At 42.0% G+C, this 26,812-nt stretch overlaps 1 protein-coding gene across 3 annotated transcripts in view; it reads left to right on the top strand.

The window, feature by feature from the left end:
* The window catches only part of LOC143348065 (protein PALS1), a 102,681-nt gene extending 82,030 nt beyond the window's left edge, over window positions 1-20,651 (top strand). For 2 of the 3 annotated variants that reach the window (XM_076777872.1, XM_076777871.1), the window contains exons 9-18: window positions 739-976; window positions 4,432-4,605; window positions 13,228-13,447; window positions 14,072-14,307; window positions 14,436-14,766; window positions 14,908-15,122; window positions 15,240-15,442; window positions 15,536-15,708; window positions 15,773-15,937; window positions 16,129-20,651. In XM_076777872.1, coding sequence (XP_076633987.1) covers window positions 739-976; window positions 4,432-4,605; window positions 13,228-13,447; window positions 14,072-14,307; window positions 14,436-14,766; window positions 14,908-15,122; window positions 15,240-15,442; window positions 15,536-15,708; window positions 15,773-15,937; window positions 16,129-16,622 — 2,449 coding nt within the window. In that variant the 3' untranslated portion in view covers window positions 16,623-20,651. The remainder of the gene's footprint in view (window positions 1-738; window positions 977-4,431; window positions 4,606-13,227; window positions 13,448-14,071; window positions 14,308-14,435; window positions 14,767-14,907; window positions 15,123-15,239; window positions 15,443-15,535; window positions 15,709-15,772; window positions 15,938-16,128) is intronic. The other variant, XM_076777873.1, reaches the window with a different exon arrangement.
* The last annotated feature ends 6,161 nt before the right edge of the window (window positions 20,652-26,812 follow it).

Here is a 26,812-nt window from a genome sequence, read left to right as displayed (position 1 = left end):
AACTGTTGGATAGTCGCAATAAAAATTATTCGTAGAAACGTTTGTCCATCTTAGTTCCCTTGTACGCTATTACCTCGCTTCTTGCAACTGAATCGGGTCCGTCGAGACGCAAATCGATGCAAGAAACGAGACAGTACTGTGTAATGTATAGCTAGTCTAATGTATTTAAATAATTCCCAAGTAAAACGTACGTTTTCTAGCGTATTTGTATTTACTTTGTCATTTTAGAAAACGTTTGAAATTCTGCCTCGAGTTCGCGTTATTATTATAGATTGAATTCAAACAATCGCCATAATTAAAGACGGTAAATTAAAAAGTTGTTGTCGAAGACATGTTCCAGTTACGAGGAAAGTAGAAAAGATACTTTTTGATAGTAACATGGTCAGATTATGCAAAGAAGATCAATCTTCTATTGGAAAAAAAAGTAAATAAATACGTTTCGAATTATTTTATAATGCATCGTGATGTATCGAGTGAAAATTGTCTGTTCTGGCATAAAACCTGAAAAAGATCCGTGTCATCGGCGTTCGAGGCGAATTTTCAAGTAGCAACCGGCACGCGCCGTGGCACTTTGTTCTCTAAATAGCGCGAGTGGAACGCTGATGAATAGGGAAACAACACAGCGTTTCCCGAACTCGGTTATACCGTGGATCCTCGAGAAAGAGACGTAGGGAGGGGAGCCACTCGTTGCATCGAAAATCGTTAAAAAAAGGTCACCGTCTGGTGTTTGTCCCGCAGGTCCCGAATTCGTAGCGCCAGTGGCGTGCCGGACATACACTCGCAACAGCAGCAGCACCAGCACCAGCAGCACCACCATCACCAGCAGCACCACCAGCTGCAGGAGAACAACAACGCTAAGAAGCCGCAGGAGGGACTGGGTCCCGATGAGATGTGGGCCCCTGGCGGCCTGGGGCCTCACCGGGAGCTACCAGTCGACGTGCCCGACACCCTCCTGCAGAAGGCCTATCCCAACAAGGTAAAGAACTGCTCTTCCGACTATAGGAACGAGCTTCGTGGCCCCTGTAGCGACCTAGCTAGCGACCTCGACCTCTCCCTAAACCTTAAAAACGAGACCCTTAAGTCACCGCAATCACCGCCACCGCCACCGCCACGCATCACCAACGCCGACGATCGCGCTAGAACCGTCGAGAACACGGACGCGACCGACTCGACCGCTAGGCCACCTTGCCTCAGGAACGGGCACCATCGTCAGCCCATGGTGAAGATCGAACTGAAGATCGAGCCGTCGGCGAATCTCGAGGACGAGGAGGAGCCGAACAAGTCGAAAAAGGATCCAGGCACGGACAGCCCGTCCGTCTTGGGCTCCCCGGATCTAAAGAATCCTTTCAAGGGTTTCGAGGAGGAGGAGGACGAGGGAGTGAACGAGGACACGTCGGGTCAGAAGGAGTCCAGCGTGGACGTGGACGTCGAGGAGGATTATCCGTTCGCGAAGGAGGACTACCCGACCATGCTTAAGACATGCAGCGACGATTCGGCCAGTCCCAGAAGCTCATCCGGTAGGTCGGACAGCACCGCGCCGCTGGACAGTAGCCTGGTGCTGAGGCACGCGAAGAACCGAGGCAAAGACTCGCCCACCTACGACGCCAGGCGAATAGACCTGGGCTCACCGTGTCGACCGGTGATCCCCGAGATCAAGGTGGCCCCTCTGTTCGCCAGAACCAGGGACACCACGTCTTTCGACAATCCAGCGTACGGGCTGGCCGACCTGCAGGATCTACAGGGCCTGCTGATGCGATCGGACGAAGTTTCCGACCTGACCAGGTTGATCGATGAGCAATGCGCGATCCCTAGGCTACCGCGGGACCAAGTCTCTCCCGTTCGTGCCAAGGAGTCGCATCAGCGGGTCGAACTGCTGCCGTCCGAGTCGTCCACGCCGGTCGGTAAGTCGACCAAGAGCTCGAAGCCGCGTCGCCCGACCGACGAGCGTGCCAAACTGAAGGCTAAAACTAGAAGCTTGGACGTGGAGGAGCTGATACGAGCAGGCTCCAACGAGGATCTCGTGGGCATCGAGTCGGGCAGCAGTCTCTCCTCGTCCTCGAGACAGCGACCGAAGAAGAAACGACACCAGCAGATCTCCAGCGGCTACTCGACGCTGAGGAGCGACGCGTCCACCGAACACGAGCACGCGGAGTGTAGTTTTTTGGTGGTCGGCGGCAAAGCCTATCGCGAGGTTGCCGTCGACTGCCCGCCCGATTTCGTCCCCGTGACCAAGTGCCATCCCGTTTATCCTCCGCCGAACAAGACCCCCGGCAACAGCAAGCACAACACCCTCGAACCGAAACGGGAACGTAACGGGACGGCAAACAGAGACTGGGGTCTGACGGCGGGGGGGCGCGGGGACGACGGGACGATCGCGATCGCGGCATCGTCGCCCTGCCTTCCCTCGAACGACCTTAGCCTCGCCATGCTGGCTAGCGGTAACGAACGCGCTACGGAGACCGTAGCCGCGCGCACGCTAGACAGAAAACACGACTCCTCGAAGAAGGTAAGGTCCAAAGTCAAGAGTTTGTTTCTCGACAGCTTCCTCTCTTTCGTGCATCACGAGCCAACACCGCCACGCCATCGCAAATTGCTTCACGCTTACAGCACGCAGCATCTCACGCCTGCTAATCGCTCGTTGTTCTCGCTAAGCTCCAACTCCGCTCCAGTCCCAGCTCCACGCTCGTTAGTTCGCGAAATACACACTCGCGGCGTCTCGAACCACGATCTTGGCTCGACCCGCGCCTCCACCGGCGATCTTTGTCGCCCCGCGCACTCGCAAGTGCGTTTCTCGTGCCACGTGACCACAGATTTTGCTGCGACCGATACCAGCAGCCCCGTTCCCAAAGATCGTTCGCTCGACGAAAAGCCCCTCGCGTCGAGTAATTTATCGCGACGGTTGTCGTTCGTTCAGGAGACCAATCAGAACTCTCGCAATTCTCTACGCGAGACGAGCGCGAAAACACGGGGAAATCAGAGCGACGAAGTGTGGTCCGTTCTCTTGGACGAGTCACCAAGCGCGCAAAATCAAACAAATTCACGACTCTCTCTCGAATACAAACGCTCCAAAGTTGCGGACGTTGCTAGCGATCTGTCCAAGTGTCGCGACGTGTCGAAGAGCGATTCCGAGCTGTCCTCATCTCGTTCAGGATTTCAGTCCTGGCTGTCGGTCTCGAATCTGATCACCTCTTCCTTGAATCCGTCGGGAACCCCCGATTTTTCTTTACGCAACTTGAGCCGGGAAACACCAAGATCAACGAACCCGAGGTCGGACGCTTCGAAGATAGGTGCGCCCCCTTTGTACCAGGGCCTCGACGAGCTTGTACAGCACCAGGTAAACTTTCCTTTGACCTTCCAGAATTATACAGTAATGCATGGTTAACTTTCCTGTGACTTAGAACCCAATGTGCAGAATTTAGTGAAAGTTCACGGTGCATTACTGTATTTATCCGTTCAGAGTTGTCAGTTATCCGGGCAAAATAGCTGACAGTGACAAAAGAGTAGGACCACGCGTAATTTTGTGACGCGAGTAACCACGTCGGACGATTTGACATAAGTATTTGAATGTCACTTGTTTTCAATGAAATTTATTCAAATATTTGTGTATTAAATCGAGTGACTCTACGTTACAGCCGGCTATTTTGTCACGGTTGCTGACACCTCAGCTCGTTTCGTTAAAACGGTTCGGTAAATGTTCTTTGGGTTTGTCGGCGACCGCGTGCAGAGCCATAAAAATGGCGGACCGAGACATTTTTAATATTTCGTTCTAGCAAGTTCGTTTGCAATTCAGCCATTGTAAAATCGACTTTCCAATCAATCGCCGCGATCGAGAACGTTTCCAGAAACATATCGAGATCACGGTTTCTCTTTTTCTCAATCGAACGATCGATAGGCGACTAAATAGACTCGTCGCGAACGTTTCGGAATTCTTCTGCGATCGTCGGTCGATAAAGCCGCAAGAACAGGGACCGTTTTCGTTTGACACGGATCGATTGAGAACGCATGCGGAACGGACACACACATTTGGCCTTGACGAGCATGGTAAAGTAGACAAGAAACCCATTGTAAACACCTTCCGTGATCGTAGGAACTGTATCTCTCGTAGTGCACGTGTCCCCGCATCTTTGGCTGCACGCTTTTTCTTCTTTCTTGCATCTCCTTTTTTTCTCTCTCTCCGATTCTCCAACCGTTCTTCGCTTTCGTGTAGTCGAGAACCGAAGACGCGCGCATGCGCGTTGGCGCGTCAGGAATTTCCTCGAATCGTCGGTTACATCGTCGAAACGGTAGAGGCGCGTCGAAGTAAAATATAGAAAGGACGATGGAGAAAAGCACGAGGAACAAAGGAAGGCGTCTTCCGGTAGTCGCGATCGCGACGGTCAGTGGCGAGGGAACGATTAATACGAAGTGTTTCTTTTCGGAACGGATTTTTAGGCCGGTCTGAACGGGGTGAAACCTGCCATCCCCCCCAGAGATCAAAAGAGGGCACCTGCCAGACCGCCGAAAGATAATCTACGTCTGTCCACGCAGAACAATAATGTGGAGACCACCGATAACGCCAACGCCGAGCCTACGCAGCAGCAACTGCATTCCATCAGGAAATACCAGGTACGCTTTTCATTCGGGAACAAAGATCTCGCGATCGATACCATCGACGAGAAATGTCCAGATTTTCAGCATGGTACGTTGATGAAATTATTACAGGAATATTACCGTTCGCGGTTCGCAATTTTTAAACGGTTTATTTGTTCGTCTTTAACATGTTAGACCAGTGTTTCTTATGCCCCCCTCTCTTCGACTCTTCAAAGATTTGGATGCCCCCTCGTATGTAAGTATGATAGGCAACCATATTCTAAAGAAGTATAACATAAATGTAATGTTCTATTTGCCTTCAAATAATAAAAATTGCCCATGTTGAGAAACACTGCTTTAAACAATATTTTCAAACATTTTTAACTGATTTCTATATTTTATAATGGTACTCGATATATTTGAAAGTCCCTGGTTTTAAGGTTAAGAAACTTCCGGCTCGGAAAATTATTTTCAGACGAAGGAACGACGCCCTAAATTGCCTGGAAAATTTTAGCGTTATGCACTTCTTCTTTCTAATAAGCGTACGACGATTTAATGAAAGAGTTTTGAAGCTTTGGAGGCCGAGCTTCCAAATGCTACGAAGTGATTTCCCTGGCGATGTTTCCCCAAGCAATAGCACCATTTTCGAGCCAAGGCGCGTCAAATCGTTTGAAAGCCCTTAATTTTTAGGTCGTACACGCGGTTGAACAAATTTTTTTCGTAACCTTTACCAACGTGGCATTAAACTCTAGAGTCTCCATTGTAATAACGCCTTTTTTTTTTAATGGGGCTGTGATTCTCCTCGCAGAATTGCGACTGTTTAAAACGAACTCTGCATTTCTGCTGTTCGTTACGAAATCGTGTCGCTGGTATTAGCGTTTTCCAAAATATACCACAAGGTGTTTTACTCCCTAATATAATAACCGTGGCGAGTCTGGTATAAGTGTACAGGATGTTCGGCCACTCATGGGAAAAATTTTAACGAGTGATTCTAGAGGTCAAAATAAGACGAAAATCAAGAATATCAATTTGTTGATGGAGGCTTCGTTAAAAAGTTATTAACAATTAAATTTAAAAATTTCAAATCGTTCTGGAAAAATTATTTTCGGTTGCAGGGGTCAATTACAATCATTTTTGGTGAATAGACATACCTCCGAAATCCTACCCACTTCCTAGAAAAAAATTCGAGAAGATGTGAAATTTTTCGACGGGGAAAAAAATATCATATCGTTTTGGAAAAATTATTTTCGGTTGCAGGGGTCAATTACAATCATTTTTGGTGAATAGACATACCTCCGAAATCCTACCCACTTCCTAGAAAAAAATTCGAGAAGATGTGAAATTTTTCGACGGGAAAAAAAAATTTCATATCGTTTTGGAAAAATTATTTTCGGTGGCGGGGGTCAATTACAATCATTTTTGGTCATTACACGTACCCTCGAAATCCTACCCACTTTCTAGAAAAAAATTCGAGTAGATTACTGAAATTTTTCGACGGGGAAAAAAAATTTCAAATCATACTAAAAAAATTATATTCAGTTACAGGTGTCAATTACAAGCATTTTTGGTGGATACACAAACCCTTGAAATCCTATCTACTTTCGAGAAAAAAATTCGAATAGGTAGTGAAATTTTTCGATGAAATTAAAAAATTTCAAATCATACTGAAAAAATTATATTCAGTTACAGGGGTCAAGTACAAGCATTTTTGGTCATTACACGTACCCTCGAAATCCTACCCACTTTCTCGAAAAAAATTCGAGTAGATTACTGAAATTTTTCGACGGGGGAAAAAAATTTCAAATCATACTAAAAAAATTATATTCAGTTACAGGTGTCAATTACAAGCATTTTTGGTGAATAGACATATCCCCAAAATTCTGCGCATTTTCGAGAAAAAAATTCTTTACCGAAAATCTAATGTGAGGCTAGAAATGCTCCCTTGAAATTTCATGCTAATATTTAAAATGTCATAACTCCTGAACGGATTGGACAATTTTAAGTTTCAAAAACGCAAACGACGCGTATTTAGATGAAGAATATGTAGAAATTGCAAAAATATTCGAAAAGTTGATCCTTGACCCCGTAAACCGAGAGAAACCCAATAAAAATGGTCCAATTATCAAACAACCATAACTCCTACAATAGTGAATATATTTTGATGAAACTTGTTTTTGAAGTGGAGCTCATGGGTACCTACAAAAAAGTATTAGACAAGTTTTCTATAGGACGTCAAACAAAATTACTAAAATTGAAAAACTAATGTTTAAGAACAATCGACAGGGTGTATGGTGTCTAAATTTTTCTGCGAAAAAAAAAGATTTCAAATCGTTCTAAAAAAATTATTTCTAGGTTCTCGGGTCAATTACAATCATTTTTGGTCATTACACGTACCCTCGAAATCCTACACACTTTCTAGAAAAAAATTCGAGAAGATGTGAAATTTTTAGACGAAAATTAAAATATTTCAAATCGTTCTGGAAAAATTATTTTCGTTTGCGGGGATCAATTACAATAATTTTTGGTGAATAAACCCACCCCCGAAATCCTACCCACTTTCTAGAAAAAAATTCAGTACGGGCGGAATTTTAAACGTTAATAACTTTTTAACGAAGCCTCCATCAACAAATTGGTATTCTTGATTTTCGTCTTATTTCGGCCTCTAGAATCCCCCATTAAAATTTTTCCCAGCAATGGCCAAACACTCTATTAATTTGAGGGGAGCAACGTTGACCGCGAGTTCTGTATTATCGGGTGGAAGAGCGCGAAAACGCGCGTGGAATTCCGCGCGAATGATTTAACGTTGCGTAACGACATAGTAAAGGCAGGCAAACGGCGGATCGTTGTTCGAAGGGACGGGTAGGGGCCGGGGGGTGTTCTGTTCGCGTTCCAACAGGAAATTACGGATCCCAGGGCGTGCAATGATTACCATGGTACCGATTCGATGGCCTGGCCTCTCGTCTGTTTCTATAGTTTTCGAATTTCCTATTTAAACTGACGAACGACGATTGGGATGTTCCCTGGTCGCCTGGCGTCGGATGGAAATTAATTGTCGACGCCTGCAACAATTGCCTGCAGCTGGGGCCCGTTGTTGCATAAACACCCTGAAAGTTTATGCAAATTGTCCGTATCGTTGAACAACCGTGGGACGTGGCTCGACAAGTATGCAAGCATTGAGAAATTTTCTTCCTCCGTGTCCCTGTGTTCTTTAACGCCCGACTCTTATACAAGACGCCTTGGTAGAAACAAATTATCCAATTGAATGGACAGTTATGTTGTTCGGGTACGTAACGCGACGGAAAAATCAAAATTGTTATCTTTTTGGGGTTATGTTTGAGCAGTCGTACAAATATATTTGGAAATTTAAGAAAAAAGCATTGTCTGCCTTATAGACGACTACTGAAAACCTCGAAACCATGTGTAAATCCAAAAAGTCAGGTCGGAAGATCTTTAAGTGAAATGCCAGTCTGATAAATACCAGAAACTCTTGGCGTCGCGTCTCAACGCCAGTGTGCGCACGTTCGCCTTATAAAACTCCTCGCGCCGGGGCCCGGGCACCTTAAGTCAAGTGTGGTCTGGAATGTAAAGAACCCCGGGCACAATAGTCTAAGATTACAAGCCTCGAGTGTAACGTTACGAAGTGTTTCGATAGGTGCAGACGTAGGCTGACTCAGGCCTGCTGCATTCGTATTTCTCTCTCTCTCTCTCTCTCTTTCCCTCGCCTCTCTTTTTCTCTGCCCTGACCTCGCTCTCTGTTTTTCTCTGCCCCATTACGGGGAAGCCGCATTTTTTTCTCGTATTCGTTCTAACCGTTAAAAACCAGACTCGATACGTTCGAACGCCAGGTTCTACGGAGAATCCACTCCCATGAACGATAACGAGCCATCATCCCGTCGTTTCGACGCTTTTCGAACGAACAACTTCGGATCTCGTTCGAACAGAACCCTCCGATGTCTTGTGACTGTTCCTGTCGTTGCCAGCAGGCCATTATAAGGGCCATAGAACGAAGGATACATCGTGAGATTAGTCGACGCGTTATGGGGTACAACTGATACTATCGACGTTTTTTACAGCTCGACAGGGTTAAAGAGTGGCACAATTTTTAGAGATGAAAATATCACGTTCTTTTTTTTACACATTCTGAAAGTTTAAGAATTTAATATCTTAATGATATATTAGGAGAAAAGTCTCGAGATTGATTCAGTTGTACTTACAGGTTTCAAATAAATATTTGATTAACGATATTCGAATACAAAAATATTCCAATTCGATGTAACGTTTGTTGTGTTAATATTTTAGATATCCCGGTCAGCGGTTAACGAGAAAATGTAAATGTTGAGAAAAACGCCATACTAAGTTACGTGTATTTGGTACATGTCCTCGTCGACTCTTAAAATTTTTAATTATTTTTACTCCTGAAACCTTGGGTCTAAGAATACACCATAAAAGGAACGACTTCGCTCGTGCCAGACATGGGGGGGTGACCCCCTTTAGGCGTGTTTACATATAACGTACGATCCAACGGATGGCTTTGTTCAAATCGTGTCGACGTTCGGTGAACAGTCAGTCTGTGTTTATCTAGACCAGTGGTCACCAACCTGTCGCGAGCGCTAATGAGTTTGGTCATTCGTTTCAATTTATATACCCAGTGTGTTTTGTACACTGTCCAATATAACCAGAAACGTAGGATAATTCCTCAAAAAATAGATCGAAAACTTAGAAGACAATTTTTTGGTCGAATCTCGTTTTTTTGACCAAGTTTCACACGTGACATTCACTGTTCTGGCTTTCGGATGTTTGCTCGATTTTCTGAGACGTTTCTCCCAGATCAGAATCGCTGGAAATTCATCGAATCGGCAAGACCTGACGTTCGAGAAGCCTTACGCGCGTACCACGAGAGTTAAACGGGGCTTCGTCCGAGTATTTCTGCTCTAGCAATAATACGCAAGACCCTCTGTCGTTACATAAATCGGCTACTGCATCAATTTGGCCTAAGGCTGAGACTATTCGAATACTTCATAAATATTCGTGTAACTGTGAATTAACTTCGAATGCTTTAGTATTCGAGTACTACGAATAAATTTCGAATAATATTTCTATACAATTTCTATAAAATTTTTTAATTTTTTCGAAAAATTTCACACCTTCTCGAATTTTTTTCTCGAAAGTGGGTAGGATTTCGAGGGTATGTCTAATGACCAAAAATGATTGTAATTGACCCCCGCAACCGAAAATAATTTTTTTAGAACGATTCGAAATTCTTCTTGTTCGCCGAAAAATTTAGGCACCTACCCCCCGTCGGTTTTTCTTAAACATTCGTTTTTGATTGTTAGTAATTTCATTTGACACCCTACAGAAAAGTTGTGTAATACTTTTTTGTAGGTACCCATGAGCTCTACTTCAGAAAAGAGTATCATTGAAATATATTCACAATTGTAGGAATTATGGCTGTTTAAAAATTGGATCATTTTTATGGGGCTTTTCTCGGTTTACAGGGTCAAGGTACAACTTTTCGAATATTTTTAGAATTTCTAATTATTCTACACTAAAATACGCATCGTTTGCTTTTTTAAACATTAAAATCGTCCAATCCGTTCAGGAGTTATGACATTTTAAAGATTCGCATGAAATTTCAGGGAAGCATTTCTGGCCTCACATTAGATTTTCGGTAAAGAATTTTTTTCTCGAAAGTGGGTAGGATTTCGGGGGTAGGTCTATTCACGAAAAATGATTGTAATAGGCCCCTGCAACTGAAAATAATTTTTCCAGAACGATTCGAAATTTTTTAATTTCGTCGAAAAATTTCACACCTTCTCGAATTTTTTTCTCGAAAGTGGGTACAATTTCAAGGGTATGTGTAATGACCAAAAATGATTATAATTAACCCAAGAACCTAGAAATAATTTTTTTAGAACGATTTGAAGTTTTTTTTTCGCCGAAAAATTTAGGCACCTACCTCAGTCGATTGTTCTTAAACATTAGTTTTTTAATTTTAGTAATTTTGTTTGACGTCCTATAGAAAACTTGTCTAATACTTTTTTGTAGGTACCCATGAGCTCCGCTTCAAAAAAAAGTTTCATCAAAATATATTCACTATTGTAGGAGTTATGGTTGTTTGAAAATTGGACCTTTTTTATTGGGTTTTTCTCGGTTTACGGGGTCAAGGATCAACTTTTCGAATATTTTTGCAATTTCTACATATTCTTCATCTAAATACGCGTCGTTTGCGTTTTTGAAACTTAAAATCGTCCAATCCGTTCAGGAGTTATAACATTTTAAAGATTAGCTTGAAATTTCAAAGGAGCATTTTTAGCCTCACATTAGATTTTCGGCTAAGAATTTTTTTCTCGAAAATGCGCAGGATTTTGGGGGTATGTCTATTCACCAAAAATGCTTGTAATTGACCCTCGCAACTGAAAATAATTTTTTCAGAACGATTTGAAATTTTTTAATTTCGTCTAAAAATTTCAGCACCTACTGGAATTTTTTTCTCGAAAGTGGGTAGGATTTCAAGGGTTTGTGTATTCACCAAAAATGCTTGTAATTTACCCCTGTAACTGAATATATTTTTTTTAGTATGATTTGAAATTTTTTAATTTCGTCTAAAAATTTCAGTGCTTTCTCGAATTTTTTTCTCGAAAGTGGGTAGGATTTCAAGGGTTTGTGTATTCTCCAAAAATGATTGCAATTGAACCCCCTAATCAAAAATAATTTTTTCAGAATGATTTGAAATTTTTTAATTTAATTTTTTAATAACTCTTTAATGAAGCCTTAGTCGAGAAATTGATATTTTTGATTTTCGTCTTATTTTGGCCTCTAGAATCTTCCATTAGAATTTTTAATATTCTACTAGTCAAATTTTCGAATTCTGTTCTCCGAATATTAAATAAATAATCCCATCCCTAAATCAGGCGATATTTTTTTTCGTTGCCTGCAAGCCATATCAGTCGGTGGGCGTCCATTGCAACTCTACGCATTGGTCGCTGCTGCTTTCTGTCGCTGATAGCTGCGATTTAATTATCGTAAATTGTAACCTAATCGGATCGACCCACAGCAGACGAGAATTCATTTTTATCGCTACAAAAATAATTGGCCGATCTCAGTGAGAACCACTCGTGGAAAAATACTGAATAGTCAAATTTCATTAATATTTTCGAATTCTCCACTAATTTTATCTATGTACCTTTTGTTTAAATTGTCACAACGTGAATTAAAAAATGAAAAAAAGGGGGTTGTTGTTCCTTTTTTACAATACATTTTATGATACAATCGTAACTTTTAAGTAAAAAAAAGTTTTCGAAGCTTCATTCGAAAAGTATTAGTATCGTAAATGTTTTGCAACGAGCTGCATTTCGCTGTGGCTGATTAGTCGCATTCGACAACTCGAGACTAACGATTCACGTTGGTTCTCGATCGAATTCCTTGCAAATGCCTGCTTGATGTTAGAACTTTTTGTCACGTTTCATAATTCGATGTTCTATCTGTTCGTTCGTTGAGATGTACGTTATTGGTGTGCTACACATTTTGTTTGTTTGTTGTTGACCGCTCGCTCGACGAGACGCGTGGGAAAACGTGCACGAGGTAGGTAACAGAAGGCCCAAGGTCGTATCGGTGCATCGTTTCTCATGGATCGTGGCTTCTGAACGCTAAAAACGAACTCGTGGATGGGTACGAACAGGCCATGGAATAATTAATAGAGTTCCGTAAAGAAATCACGGAGCCACGATTCCAATAATGTCTCGAAAACCTGTCCAGAAATAGAATATGCTTTATACGAGTTTTCACGCGAATGTCTTTCCCTTTCATCGACGTACGCGACGCCATATTGGACTGGAATTCGTTCCTAGTACGACAAAAATAATCGACTAATTTCAGTGACAACTGGGGCCTGAGAAAAGTTGTATTCACGGTGATAAATTAATGAATTTAAATATTTTAATTATGTAGTGCAGTGCAACTATATACGTGCTGCTATTGACCTAACCTCGAAAATAACTGTAAAAAATATAATAAAAGACATATAATAGAAAATGCTAAATAGTGAAACTAGATAAACTACGTATTGATATCATTGGTTATATTTTAATAAAATTTTGCCCGCAACTGTTACCGAATTGAATATTTCTGCCACGCTATGAGCGAATTGTATCCAACTATGGCAACGAGACTTCGAACGACGCGGACGTTCATTACTGTGTTTATCCGCCATGATTATCCCGTGAAATTACGTAAATCTGCACGGTATAGCGAACAAGGTAAGACAATTAAATGTACCCTGGCTCGATTATAATCGAGCTAAACGCCGCGCCGCTACGAAGATGGCGTTAGGAGCTCTGTTATATCACAGCAAGAGGGACCCTGAATGTCCAGACAATACCATTTGTAAAAATGCATACACCGTCGATCAAAACTGAAAAGCACCCTTCGGTCTTCGATATTTAAACAAGATTAAATAGCATGAATTGGAAGAATTACTTGTTGGTAAATCGTACGGGGAAAGGGTAAACGAATCTTTCGTACGGTAGTGTTTATAACGTGGTAATTTGTCCTTTCAGTGCGAGATCGGTAATCGAATTCCAAGAAGTTAGTCCGTTTCAGGAAATTGTTGGATCTAGGTCTAGGTCTCGACGGAGGAGTAAATCGATAATTTGATCGTAGGAGCAACTGCGGAAGCGGAAGGATGAAGAGGAGAGGCAAGAGATACTTAATCGATCGCTCCGCGGCTCCACGAAGCTCCAGGCGCTGGAGAGTCACGCGACGAGCCTCGCGGGCCAAGAAAATCCCGCTTACTCCCAAGACGAGGTGACCACCGTCGGTCGGTCGACTCATGTCGCCGTGAACGCGACGCAGGAAGTAGAGGAGCCTCCCAGACCACTCAGTAAGTTCTCCTTGTCCACCGCGATACGCTTATTAGAACCCCACTCGACTCCATGGCGCGACGACTGCACTCGAGACTCTGTTTACGTTTCGATAATTCGTTTGTCTGACCCCCTTTTCCGTCTCATGTTCTCTCAGTTGCATTATGCCGCTCAATCGCTATCACCGATCCGAATCTCGGGATCCTGAAACTTTATTCCACGTGATTCAAACGCAAGAGTATATAATATGATCAAAGAAACGGAATCTATTCGACAACGGGACGACTTAAAGGCAACGAAAATATGCATCGTTAAAAAATAATTAATTAATTACCCACTTATCAACGAACTCGTCTGCATCGTGCAACAATCGTCGGCGAATAGCGTTCTGCGCATCTACTTTGCGCACCACGCGACACTTTGTTGGAGTGGGGAAAGGTCGCTGTCTTCGTGCATTTACGATAATATGGATCATTTTATTGGCGTGTAGAATGAATAAGTACGACAATTTTGGCGCGTTACATTTTTCTTTGTTTCATTTATTATAGTTACGAGTTGAACTACATGGTTTTACTCCCCTCCCCCTCCCTCGAAAGATCGATGTTGGCTTGTGGGTGAAATGTTTCAAGAATTGCATGTTTCAGCATACGGAGAGGTCGTTGCAACGTTGGAAAGGCTACAACTTCAGCTGCGCAATATTTCCGGTGCCCTGGGGATCTCTGGTCCCGGCGTGGAAGCGGAACTCGAGGCGGTGCGGACACTTTTGGTGCAAAGCAGATTCGCGTCAGCCCTGGCCACTCACCATGCATTGAAGAACAGGTTGAGATCCAGCAAGGTGCTAAAACACCACGCTGAAGACGCCTCCACTTTGGCCCGAGATGTACGTAACGAACGAAAGAGTATGTCTCTCAGGTTGTCACCGACACGGGCATAAGATGCGTGAACTTGAGAAAGAAGAGCGTCGAATAGAAGAACGTTTAAGTAAAGGTTCAACGATCGATGTTTCAGTGCGTGGACATCTTGGAAAAATGGCAATCCTCGTCGACGGCAACAGGTGTCGGCGGAGCGGAAACTATGGCCGCCGTGGAGGAACTGACAAGGATTCTGACTGGCTACGACATGGAGGCTCTTCTTCTCTCTCACGACTCGATCGTTTCGTACGTCGAGGGACTGCAGAGGAAACAGAGCCCCTCGTCCTCGTCGCCGAGCGGACCTCCCAGCCCGACAGCCAGCTGGAGAGGCACTCGAGCCGTTGACAACATCAAAATCATCAGAATCGAGAAGACAAACGAACCTCTAGGTGCTACCGTTAGAAACGAGGGTGACGCCGTCATTATAGGTACACCTTCGACGAATAGAACGAACCCACTAAATCGTAATAACTATAAAGACCAGTTTTCTTTTGCCATGGACGCAACAAATACTTAACAACATTATGAAGAAACAAATTTGTTATTCGTAAGTTCGGTTATTTTCTCAGGTCGAGTCGTGCGCGGCGGCGCAGCGGACAAGTCTGGGCTTCTCCACGAAGGTGACGAAGTCCTCGAAGTGAACGGTGTGGAAATGCGCGGGAAAAGCGTAAACGAGGTCTGCGACATTCTGGCTGGCATGCAGGGTAGTCTAACCTTCCTCGTGCTTCCAGCCCCCACGAGTCACAGGAACAACTTGTCGAATAGAAGAGAAGATACTAATCAGGTACAGAAGTTAGATACAGAAGTGTTTTTGAAGGAGAATCATATTCACACGGTGTTGCTTTCGATATTTTTCTATTACAAAGAGAAAAATGGTTTTCAACGAAGTCCTTTTCGGCAGATACAACACATACGAGCGCACTTCGACTATGATCCCGAGGAAGATCCATATATTCCTTGTCGAGAACTGGGAGTCGGTTTCCAGAAGGGCGACCTGTTGCATGTTATCTCTCAGGAGGATCCGAATTGGTGGCAGGCGTATCGGGAGGGCGAAGAGGATCAAACTCTAGCTGGCCTGATACCTAGCAAAGCCTTCCAGCATCAGTAAGTGTATAAATCATTCAACTGCACTTGAAAGCAGTGATCTCTAATCGGCATTGGTCTCCGACATTTACCTTTCTGCGACGCTTTGCTTAGACGGGAGTCGATGAAACAGACCATTGCCGGCGACAAGTCGACCGTACGCGGTTCCAAGAAGTCCAGCACGCTGTTGTGCGCCAGGAAGAATCCGAAAAAGAAGAAACGGAACAAGTTCGGGGCGAATTACAACGACGACGGCTATCCTCATTACGCGACAACTGCCATCGATGGTATATATCATTCGGCTGAACGCAATAAACTGTCGTTTGCCAATCTAATGTTTCTCTGTTATAGATTACGACAGTGAGGAGGTGCTGACGTACGAGGAAGTCGCTTTGTACTACCCGAGGGCGGATCACAAGAGACCGATCGTTCTGATCGGACCGCCAAATATCGGACGACACGAGCTGAGACAGAGACTAATGCAAGATAGCGAGCGTTTTGCGGCGGCCATTCCTCGTAAGCTCTGTTACTCTTTTGATCTTTAACGCTAGATTTATGGAACATCGATTGCACATATTTTAAAATCCTCTATAATATTGTTGGATTATCTATGAAAAAGATAGTCGTTTTAAACTTTCGTTCGCTGCTGTATGTGAACGAATAGTTGAGTCCGCGAGAAATGAACCATAGAACGTGTTTGTTCGCAGACACGAGTCGTACCAGAAAGGACTCCGAAGTCGACGGACAGGACTACCACTTCATCTCCCGTTCTCAGTTCGAGTCGGATATTCTCTGTAGAAAGTTCGTAGAGCACGGCGAGTACGAGAAGGCTTACTACGGGACGTCGGTAGAGGCCATACGGACCGTCGTGAACTCGGGGAAGATTTGTGTTCTGAACCTGCACCCGCAAAGCTTGAAAATCCTCCGAAACTCGGACTTGAAACCGTACGTGGTATTCGTCGCGCCGCCCAGCTTAGAGAAGTTGCGGCAAAAGAGGATCAAGAACAACGAGAGCTTCAAGGAGGAGGAGTTAAAGGACATAATAGAGAAGGCGAGAGAGATGGAGGACAAGTACGGTCACCTGTTCGACATGATTATCATAAACACCGACACGGATCGCGCGTATAATCAGCTGCTGACAGAGATCAACTCGCTCGAAAGGGAGCCCCAATGGGTGCCAGCGTCCTGGCTAATACAGTAAATCGTAACGAGAAGCAGCCATAATAAGTCTGACCCGAACGATTGCAAGGATTGGTTCTATCTGTGGTGCCTGTTATTACGTTTCGTACACGCGCGCATCGAAACTCCTTGCCAGGCTGTCGTATTCCATGTGCCAGACTGGCTTGGTGTGCAGTCTTCCGTGTTGCGATCGTCGGTGCCACCGGAGGTCCTACGGGGATCGTCGGGACACGGCGATCGTTGGAGCGTTCGCGAAACTCGTCCCGTACTCCTGTGTGTTCCTCGGGAAACCGACCAGGATCGTCGTCGACCAGCAAAAAGGTCGAATCCTGAGTTCCTCGCGTTCTTTCCTGCTCGGGACTTAATATCCGCGTTCATTTGTACAGCGAGCAAGCCGCGAGGAAAGGTCGGTACCATTTTCCGTCTAAGACGCTAAAGTTTACCCAAAGATGCGTGAACCTCGAAAAGGATCTCGCCCGCCTTCTTTCAGAACTCACCAGGCCTTCTCCAGGATCAAAGCGCGTGTTCGTGTGATGTTTTAGAGTTACGAAAGTGGGGCATTCTTTTTTTTCTGCTGCTGTCTCTTACGCGGTTCTTTACACGAATTCGGGGATGCAAATGGCCGGACAAGTCGCGACACTGATCGAAAAAATTTGGTTTGTGATTCTCGTGTATTTGAGAGACCTCTATTTACTATCACGTGAACACGCAACTTTAAGCCGAGCCGCGAAGGATACTGCACCGCGATAATCTCAGTCAGCAGGAGCATTTTCACACACACCCGCGCGCGTATACACTCACCGAACTTGCTGCTCTTGTATTTTAACCCTAGAAAGACCAACAGAGTGGAGGAGAGAGGGATCCGTTGATCCCATCAGGATATCTCCAAACTATGCTATCCCCTCGTATAAATTTCACAATATTATTATTGACACAAGTATTTAGCAATCGTTCGATAAGCAATGCTATTTAACGTTTCTGGTCGATTTTGGAATAACAAAATACAATGTCTTTTTACAAAATATGTACATACATAACTTTCAAATATCTGAAACGCCTTCACAGAAACACGTGCCCACCTAATTACCACTTTAAAACCATGAAACTTTTATACGTCACAATTTTTCACATGTCGAGTGCCTCGTGAATTATTAACGAAGCAAAATCTACGCAAAAAAAAAAATTAATATGTTCTTTTTTCTTCGTATTAATAAAAAAAGAATAAAATTCCCCGTGTCCACTATTGTTCGTAAAATATTTGTTTCCGATAAATAACGATGGATAATCTAGGTGGACTTGAGAAGTCCCTCTCCCCTCGCGACCTTGATCATCCACGATCCAGTCTTTCTAGGGTTGATTCAGAACATTTCACCCGGATTTGGCCAAATTGTTAACGAGATTTTAACGTGATCGCGTTTCCCTCGTATTTCCGTGATTCGTGCGAAAACGGAACACCATTAACCTTTCATCGTTCGCCGTAGGGACTCGTATTTGTTTAGTGAAGAGAATCCGTACCTTCAACCTTCCCGTAGACGTCCGTTAACGCGATAGACTTAGGCTCACGCGCGATTCAGCGCGAACGAACTTCTCGAAGAACTTAAACCTCCGCATTCTCAATTTCTTTTTACCAACAAGACGATTTCCTTCCGGTCGTTGGGTTTCCGATTCTTTACTAGCAATAATCCCACAAGGGTGTTTTTCAAGGTAAACGGAGAACCAGTGTCGCATGGCCCTGTTTCCGTTTCTTTTATCATTTTACAGCATTCTCAATGACAGTATCGTTATCGACAGTTTTACGAACATTAAGTGTCTTCCGTTAGTTTAAAGTTTAAAATATCGATCATCAGTGAGCACCGTAGCAGCCAACAACGTGTTAGTTTCCATGCCTTTGCTAGAATTTGTACGACGCTTGATTTCATTCGTCGTCCGTTATTCGAATAAACTTTTGCTCGGGACCCCGCTAGATTTTTATACGCTGGATACACACGAGCGACACGTCGCCGTTTCGATCCTATGGTTTTCCTTGTTTTCTAACGAAAAGCAACGAAGACGGACGAGACCGACGTTCTCGTCTCTTTTCTTCGTTGTTTTCCAATTGCGGGACAAGGAGAAACACTGAGTCGCAATGGCGACGCGCAGTCGCGAAAGAAGCCGGGTACGTCCGGCAGCGCAGGTTAGGTTAGGTTCTTGGAGCAAGTGGTTTCCTGGTCGCAGAAAATTGTAGAGACACGCGAGAATCAAGCGAGTGAAGGTGGCTCGGGTCGATACGGTTCGATGACGAGACTCGCGTCGAGAAGTAGCTTAATTTCGGTGTCGTGAATTCACCTAGAAGAACGAAACGCGAGAGAAAAGATATTTTAGTCGAGCGTTCGAACGAGGTTTAACTTACGCGTGACTGTTGTGCCAAGTATTGAAAAAAAAAAGTGACACGGTGAAACTGAGATGTGCCAAATTAGCGTCTGGAAAATTGTCCAGAGCGGAGTCGAATTCCTTTTCTTCGTCGGGAGGGAAAGGCTCGCGATACTATAGAGAGAGATGTACGAGAAACACGCTCAACGGCACCTTCGCGTCCGTCGTTATATTGATTCTGTAAATATTTGTGCACTTGTATAGAAAAACAAAAAGAGAAAACGAATAAGATGTTTTATCGTTATTATTATTATTATTATTATAATTATCGGTAGTATTATTATCATAATTATTATTATTCTGATTATTCTATTTGCTATTGTCATCGTATCGCCCAGTACTCTATTTCTCGAACGATTTGATGCGAAAGAAGGTCAGTATGGATTGTATTTTTAAGCGGTCAATCAAAAAAAAGTTTCTCGACGACGGCGTTTAAGGGAGTATTGCTGTTTAGGCTGTCATTCGGTATTTTTTTGTGATTTTTTTTTTAACGACAGGGAGGTTGTTTTGTAGTGACATTTTGCAGATATATTTATTTGTCTTATAAGTATGTACAGTATTTTTTTCATCAAAAAATATTAAAAACTGCGAGAGTTATAGCTTCTTGTTTAAAAGAACGTATTTAAACTGGCTTACATGATACTTCAAGATCTAGCAAACCGATTGACTTCAAATTTGGAGAGAATATTCAACAAACACGCCTTCTATAGCTGGAACTAGAGATTTAAAAAAATATTGAGTTATTTTTGATACGCTAAAGACAAGAGAACGATTAACGAATAGAAATTCGAAACTGAAGCGTCGCCATTTCTTTATTTATCAGGATTTTGACTTCTCCCTGGTTCCTGCTATAACTACAACCTTCCTTGTGAAGATACTTTAACCCCCTCCTGGAAGCCATTGGAGCACCTTTTCCAAAAGAGCCATTAAATAAGAAGTTATAATTCCCACGATTTTTAATATTTTTCCATGAAAAAAATATTGTACATGCTTAGAAGATGAATAAATATATCTACAAAGTCTCGGTACAAAACAGCCCATCTATCGTTAAAAAAAAAAAATCACAAAAAGGGCCGTGAAATTGACAGTCTAGACAGCAATACCTCCTTAAATCGTTTTTACGGGTGGATCCGCGTGCGAAGTGGTTTGCCGTGTATCGCGTCGGTTAAATGCGTTACGTCACGGATCACGAATTTCTGTGTCTTTCAGATGTTGTTTAGCGTGCTAACTTCTTTTCATCCCGGACTGTGTATGTTGTATATTTTCGAACTCGCGTTGGTCGCGCAGCGCCCCCCTCGCATTTACCGGGAAGCGACAAACGGTTTTTTCACCGTTCGCGCATTATTCTCGACGATGAAAAAGTGCGTGGCGGATTGCTGTTTCTCTGGATGCCTGAGAGAGATATTTATACTTGCTGTTACCCCCGCGACGACGAGAACCAATAAACTATTCCGTAGGTAAACTACCCCCGACGCAAATTACTGTGCGTAGCGTGCGATCACGACCGATGCCTGTTCAAGCTGTGTGTACATTAACTACCGCTGTTAAACGAATACGATTTCTTTTATTCGACGATCAGATCGATTTTATGTGTAAAATAAACGTACAACTTGAAAGAGGAAATATAATATGTATAGGGGTACGCATACGTTTTGTATATACGCACGGTATATACGCGCGTGTATTATTCGCGAGAGCCGAAAGATACAAGCCCGGAATATCCAAGATCCGATATGTATTTTGTTAAATTCTCTTGTTGTTGACGCCCCCGGGGAAATTGTACGATGATTATTTGCGCCGTTCGTTCTTTTCTTCCAGCTCTTCTTTTTCTCGCGCTCTTCCAACATTCCGCGATTTCTCTCGCGGGAAATAGAGATGGGACTCGACAGGGACGGATCCAAGGTAGGTTTTAAAATACAGGGTGTTTTTAATGGGAGATTTTAGGGGCCAAAATAAGACGAAAATAAAGAATATCAATTCCTTGACTGAGGCTTCATTAAAAAGTTATTAACAATTAAATTAAAAAGTTTCAAATCGTTCTGGAAAAATTATTTTCGGTTGCAGGGGTCAATTACAATTATTTTTGTTCATTACACATACCCTCGAATTCCTACGCACTTTCGAGAACAAAATTCGAGAAGGTGTGTAATTTTTCGACAAAATTAAAATATTTCAAATCGTTCTGAAAAAAATATTGTTAGCTGTGGGGGTCAATTACAATCATTTTTGGTTATTACACATACCCCCGAAATCCTACGCATTTTCAAGAAAAAAATTCCTTACCGAAAATCTAATCAGATGCCTAAATTTTTCGACAAAATTAAAATATTTCAAATCGTTCTGAAAAAAATATTATTAGCTGTGGGGGTCAATTACAATCATTTTTGGTTATTATACATACCCCCGAAATCCTACGCATTTTCGAGAAAAAAATTCGAGAAGTGAAATTTTTCGAGAAAATTAAAATATTTCAAATCGTTCTGAAAAAAATATTATTAGCTGTGGGGGTCAATTACAATCATTTTTGGTTATTACACATACCCCCGAAATCCTACGCATTTTCGAGAAAAAAATTCCTTACCGAAAATCTAATCAGATGCCTAAATTTTTCGACAAAATTAAAATATTTCAAATCGTTCTGAAAAAAATATTGTTAGCTGTGGGGGTCAATTACAATCATTTTTGGTTATTATACATACCCCCGAAATCTTGCGCATTTTCGAGAAAAAAATTCCGTACGGACGAAACTTTAAACGTTAATAACTGTTTAACGAAGCCTCCATCGACAAATTGGTATTCTTGATTTTCGTTTTATTTTGACCTCTAGAATCCCCTATTAAAATTTTCCCAGGGGTGACCGAACACTCTGTATACTTTTACATATTTCGCCACCCTCCATTCCAACCAAGGTTTCTGGATCCGCCCCTGGGGACTGAGACGCACTTCAATATTATCGATGATCTTCCGTTGAACCGTTCAAAGCAATGTCTTCGATTGATTTGTCACGTATCGAGGCACATGACTATCGTATCGATACCTATTCGTTGCATCGAGTATCGTACGCTGCAATTAATCGGAACGTTAAACGTGCTTAGTAGAATTTTTTAGGTTAGCCCAGTCATCGAGTCCAGCCTGTTGACAAATTTGTCATTATCGGTGGTTCTGAATCTTTCAAGGTAACAAACATACGGCGTTAATAATTTGATAAAGTGCAAAATGATGAATATTCAAAAATTATTCGATTAATCTAAAAGAGAGTAGACTGTAATGTTATTGAAATTGTATCGATGCGAAATGTCACCGTGTTTGATATTTCAAAGCGATGCTCGGGGTTTTGATACGTATCGGTGCCAACGAGTGCATTGTCGGTTTGGTCCCATCGCTACCGGGAAGCACAGATTTCCTCGTTCGACTATTCGATTCTTACAAGCGTTCAGTCGATCACTATACGGCGTACGGTGAACGCCCATATGCGTTCAGCGACTGATTTAACAAATACGACTACGGGATTTCCGCACACGGCGTAACGCCGAGCCTTCGAATCTCGAAACTACTACCGAAAGGGTTATTAAGAGCGATACCGTAGAGTCGTAAGGTCGTTTAAAAGTTGGTGGTGTGTTAGATTAATCGAAACTCGCGTAAATCGTTTCCTCGAAGCGTCGGGACCGTCAGCGACAGAACGCACGGAAACTGTCGACGACGACCATTTTTTTCCCCACTTCCATTCGAGAACGAGACATTTTTTTTATCGGTTCATTTTGTACAAGGTGGATCGCGTGAAGTGTTCGAAGCTGTTTTCTCGGGAACTATTAAAGGGACAGCGATAAAATTGTTCGTCGATATACAGGATGTTCGGCCGAAATAAGACGAAAATCAAGAATACCGATTTGTTGATGGAGGCTTCGTTAAAATGTTATTAACAATTAAATTCGAACATTTCAAATCGTTCTGGAAAAATTATTTTCGGTTGCAGGGGTCAATTACAATCATTTTTGGTCATTACACGTACCCTCGAAATCCTATGCACTTTCTAGAAAAAAATTCGAGAAGGTATGAAATTTTTCGACGAAAAAAAAAAATTTCAAATCATTTTGGAAAAATTATTTTCGGTTAGGGGGGTCAATTACAATCATTTTTGGTCATTACACATACCCCCAAAATCTTACGCACTTTCGAGAAAAAAATTCGAGAAGGTATGAAATTTTTCGACGAAAAAAAAAAATTTCAAATCATTTTGGAAAAATTATTTTCGGTTAGGGGGGTCAATTACAATCATTTTTGGTCATTACACGTACCCTCGAAATCCTACGCACTTTCGAGAAAAAAATTCGAGAAGTTGTGAAATTTTACGATAAAATTAAAAAATTTCAAATCGTTTTGGAAAAATTATTTTCTGTCGTGAGGGTCAATTACAATCATTTTTGGTCATTAGACATACCCTCGAATTCCTACGCACTTTCTAGAAAAAAATTCGAGAAGGTATGAAATTTTTCGACGAAAAAAAAAAAATTTCAAATCATTTTGGAAAAATTATTTTCGGTTAGGGGGGTCAATTACAATCATTTTTGGTCATTACACATACCCCCGAAATCCTACGCACTTTCGAGAAAAAAATTCGAGAAGTTGTGAAATTTTACGATAAAATTAAAAAATTTCAAATCGTTTTGGAAAAATTATTTTCTGTTGCGAGGGTCAATTATAATCATTTTTGGTCATTAGATATACTCTCGAATTCCTACGCACTTTCGAGAAAAAAATTCGAGAAGGTATGAAATTTTTCGACGAAAAAAAAAAATTTCAAATCATTTTGGAAAAATTATTTTCGGTTAGGGGGGTCAATTACAATCATTTTTGATCATTACACATACCCCCAAAATCTTACGCACTTTCGAGAAAAAAATTCGAGAAAGTGTGTAATTATTCGACAAAATTAAAATATTTCAAATCGTTCTGAAAAAAATATTGTTATTTGTGGGGGTCAATTACAATAATTTTTGGTGAATAGACATACCCCCGAAATCTTGCGCATTTGCGAGAAAAAAATTCAGTACGATCGGAACTTCGATCGTTAATAACTTTTTAACGAAGCCTCCATCAACAAATTGGTATTCTTGATTTACGTCTTATTTTGGCCCCTAGAATCCCCCATTAAAATTTTTCCCAGGGGTGGCCGAACACCCTGTTCAGTGCTTTTTCTAGAGATGTCATAATTTCTGTCTCTTAGATTGTCGCAGAGTTACTCCTACTACCGTTAACTGTATCTAACTCTCATCCCCGACATATACATCGTAGTCGGGCGAGTCGGAAATAACGTCGAACACATTTCACTTAACTGCTCGTTAGGTTGTCGCTGCTTAGCCCTTAGCATGTGGCAATCCGAGAGGTATTACCATACGTAAAGACGAGCGAACCGAAGATATAATAGCGATCGAATTTCGTCTGCTGTTCAGGTTGTCACAATCCGACCCCGACACTGTGATAACCTGACAGGCATTAGTGTACAAAGAATTGGACGATCTGGAGGGATAACACCGATCAGACTTTACCTATTCGACTCTCAAGTTGTCACAATTTTGTTCTAAAAGTGTTTCTTTTTACTGTATACAAAATTGAACGTGGCATATATATCAGCGATATTTAAATTTCACCTACATGTCTCTTAGGTTATCGAAAGCTTAAAATCGAGCGGTGACAATCTGAGAGACAACGTAGGGTACATTTCACATCTAATTTTTTAAATAGAGAAATTTTTCAAATTGTTTAATCGAGCGATAAAATCTCATGATCGATTCAGTTAAATTAATCGATACGACACAATGAAAGATAATTAATTATATTTTATTGGTCGAATTAATGGGGACAGTTATACCATCGAGGAATGTTCGTGCTTGATTAAATAGTTCGAAACTATTACTGTGCTACTCGGTTTACGATTAATTATTGATTAGCAATTTCTAACCTTAAAACGGATACAAATTTTTTTGTAAGTCTAGACGGTTCTCGCGTAAACAGATAATATTCATTCGTAACGATCTCTTCGTATTGTAGATGCAGAATGAATTTTACGCTGTTTCTGATAGTTCCCGAGAAGATAACCCGTGACTATTCTCACACGAATTACTCTGTACGAGAGTGCGAAAATATGTGTTCGCGAACGAGAACAAAACGACGCGCGTTATAATTAGCAATAACACAAAGTCAATGTATTGTACAGAGAAAGGAAGATCAGACCTGGAAGGAGACGCGAAGACGTTTTATTGTTAATCGACCATCGAAAATTATCGAATAATATCCGCGTTAACCTTCCTCGCGGTACCCCACGACTGATCCTTCTTTCTAACCGCAATACAGTGTACGACGACGCGAAGAAGCATTCTAAAAATAAAAAAAAAAAAAAAAATCAAGTATTCTTCCGAGACACGTTAACTACTCGTACAACGCATACGTACGATTTACGCATTGTACCATTAAAATAGGTCGCAAACGGAAGAAGTAGAACGGATGTTCGAAGAAAAGGATAGCTAACAACCTCGCGATAAAGAAGTCACGTTGATCGCGCGAGGAAAACGCGACACGCGTCCCGTGCGTAAAGGCGAACGCGTGTTTGGCGAAGCAGCTATTTCCGCGCGACACAAAGAAGGAAGACCCGGAAGATGCATTTCGTTTGGAGTGGAGGTCTTGGGATTGAATTCGATCGTTATTAGGTTGTTGTTTATCAAGCGGTGTTGTGTAAATAGAAGAAAAAAAAAAAAAAACGAAGTTTAGGCGTCGTATAGATGAATATATATACAGGATCATGTATACACATGTATATGAACACGAAAATTCAATCCCATGACCGAGATGTATCCCTAGCTCGCACGAGCGTCGCCGTTTCACTCCCTCCAGTTTCCTCCATATTCTGTTATATATATATATATATATATATATACATATATATATATTACGTTAAATAAAAGTTACTGTAATATTTCTAAGGTCGCTTGTCAACTTCACACAGCCCGATCGATATTCGCCGACGATCCCGTCGGTGTGTTCGGTCGCCTCTCCGTGTTGCCTCTTGTCGACAATATACGAGACGAATGATCGATGGTTTGAACTTGTTACGAGTTTTCTTTGGTCAACCGCGAACTGTTCTTTTCATTTGGTTATTTTTCAGGCGGACGGGGAACGCTCGAATATTCGATGGAAGTCGAACAGAACGAGGTAAGCGAGAAGAGGTTATGTCGTTTTAGTTATCGATCTTTGATTCTGATTTAACGATTTGTGAAGAGACACGAAAGGAATAAAGGTTAGGAACCCGAGTTGGGCAAGATTATTGTTGCAATAAACATCTGAGCAAAGACTTTTGCGAAGAAAATCGAACGGTAGTCGGTCGATAACGAATATCGTATTCAAGCAAGAACTTAATCCGGTGAATTTTATTTGTGATCGTGAATAATACATTTTCCTGGCGTTTTCCAATTAACTAGATATTCATGAATAATACGTAATGTTTTATTTAAGTGAAAGCTATTCGAATAAATTTCCTTTGAGATTATGAAGAAAGTCGAAACAATTTTTTGTTTGGTTAGGACAAGAAACGTCGGTTCTTTGTTTCACAATTTTGCACAAATTCGTTATCGTAGGTGTTTTTGTAACCTTTGATTAAAACGACCTGTGGATCAGGGTATTAAAATAAAAAAGGTTTAACATAAATATAACACATAGAGTTTATGAGAAAACATTATGTAAATTAATATTACATAGAATAGATGGTACAAGTATACATGACACAGTTACCATATACAAACACACGAGTCT

This window comes from Colletes latitarsis, chromosome 11, assembly GCF_051014445.1.
Source record: "Colletes latitarsis isolate SP2378_abdomen chromosome 11, iyColLati1, whole genome shotgun sequence".
NCBI classification, from domain to species: domain Eukaryota; kingdom Metazoa; phylum Arthropoda; class Insecta; order Hymenoptera; family Colletidae; genus Colletes; species Colletes latitarsis.
Note: the sequence above shows the minus strand (reverse complement) of the source record. Positions and strands in the feature narration are given on the sequence as shown.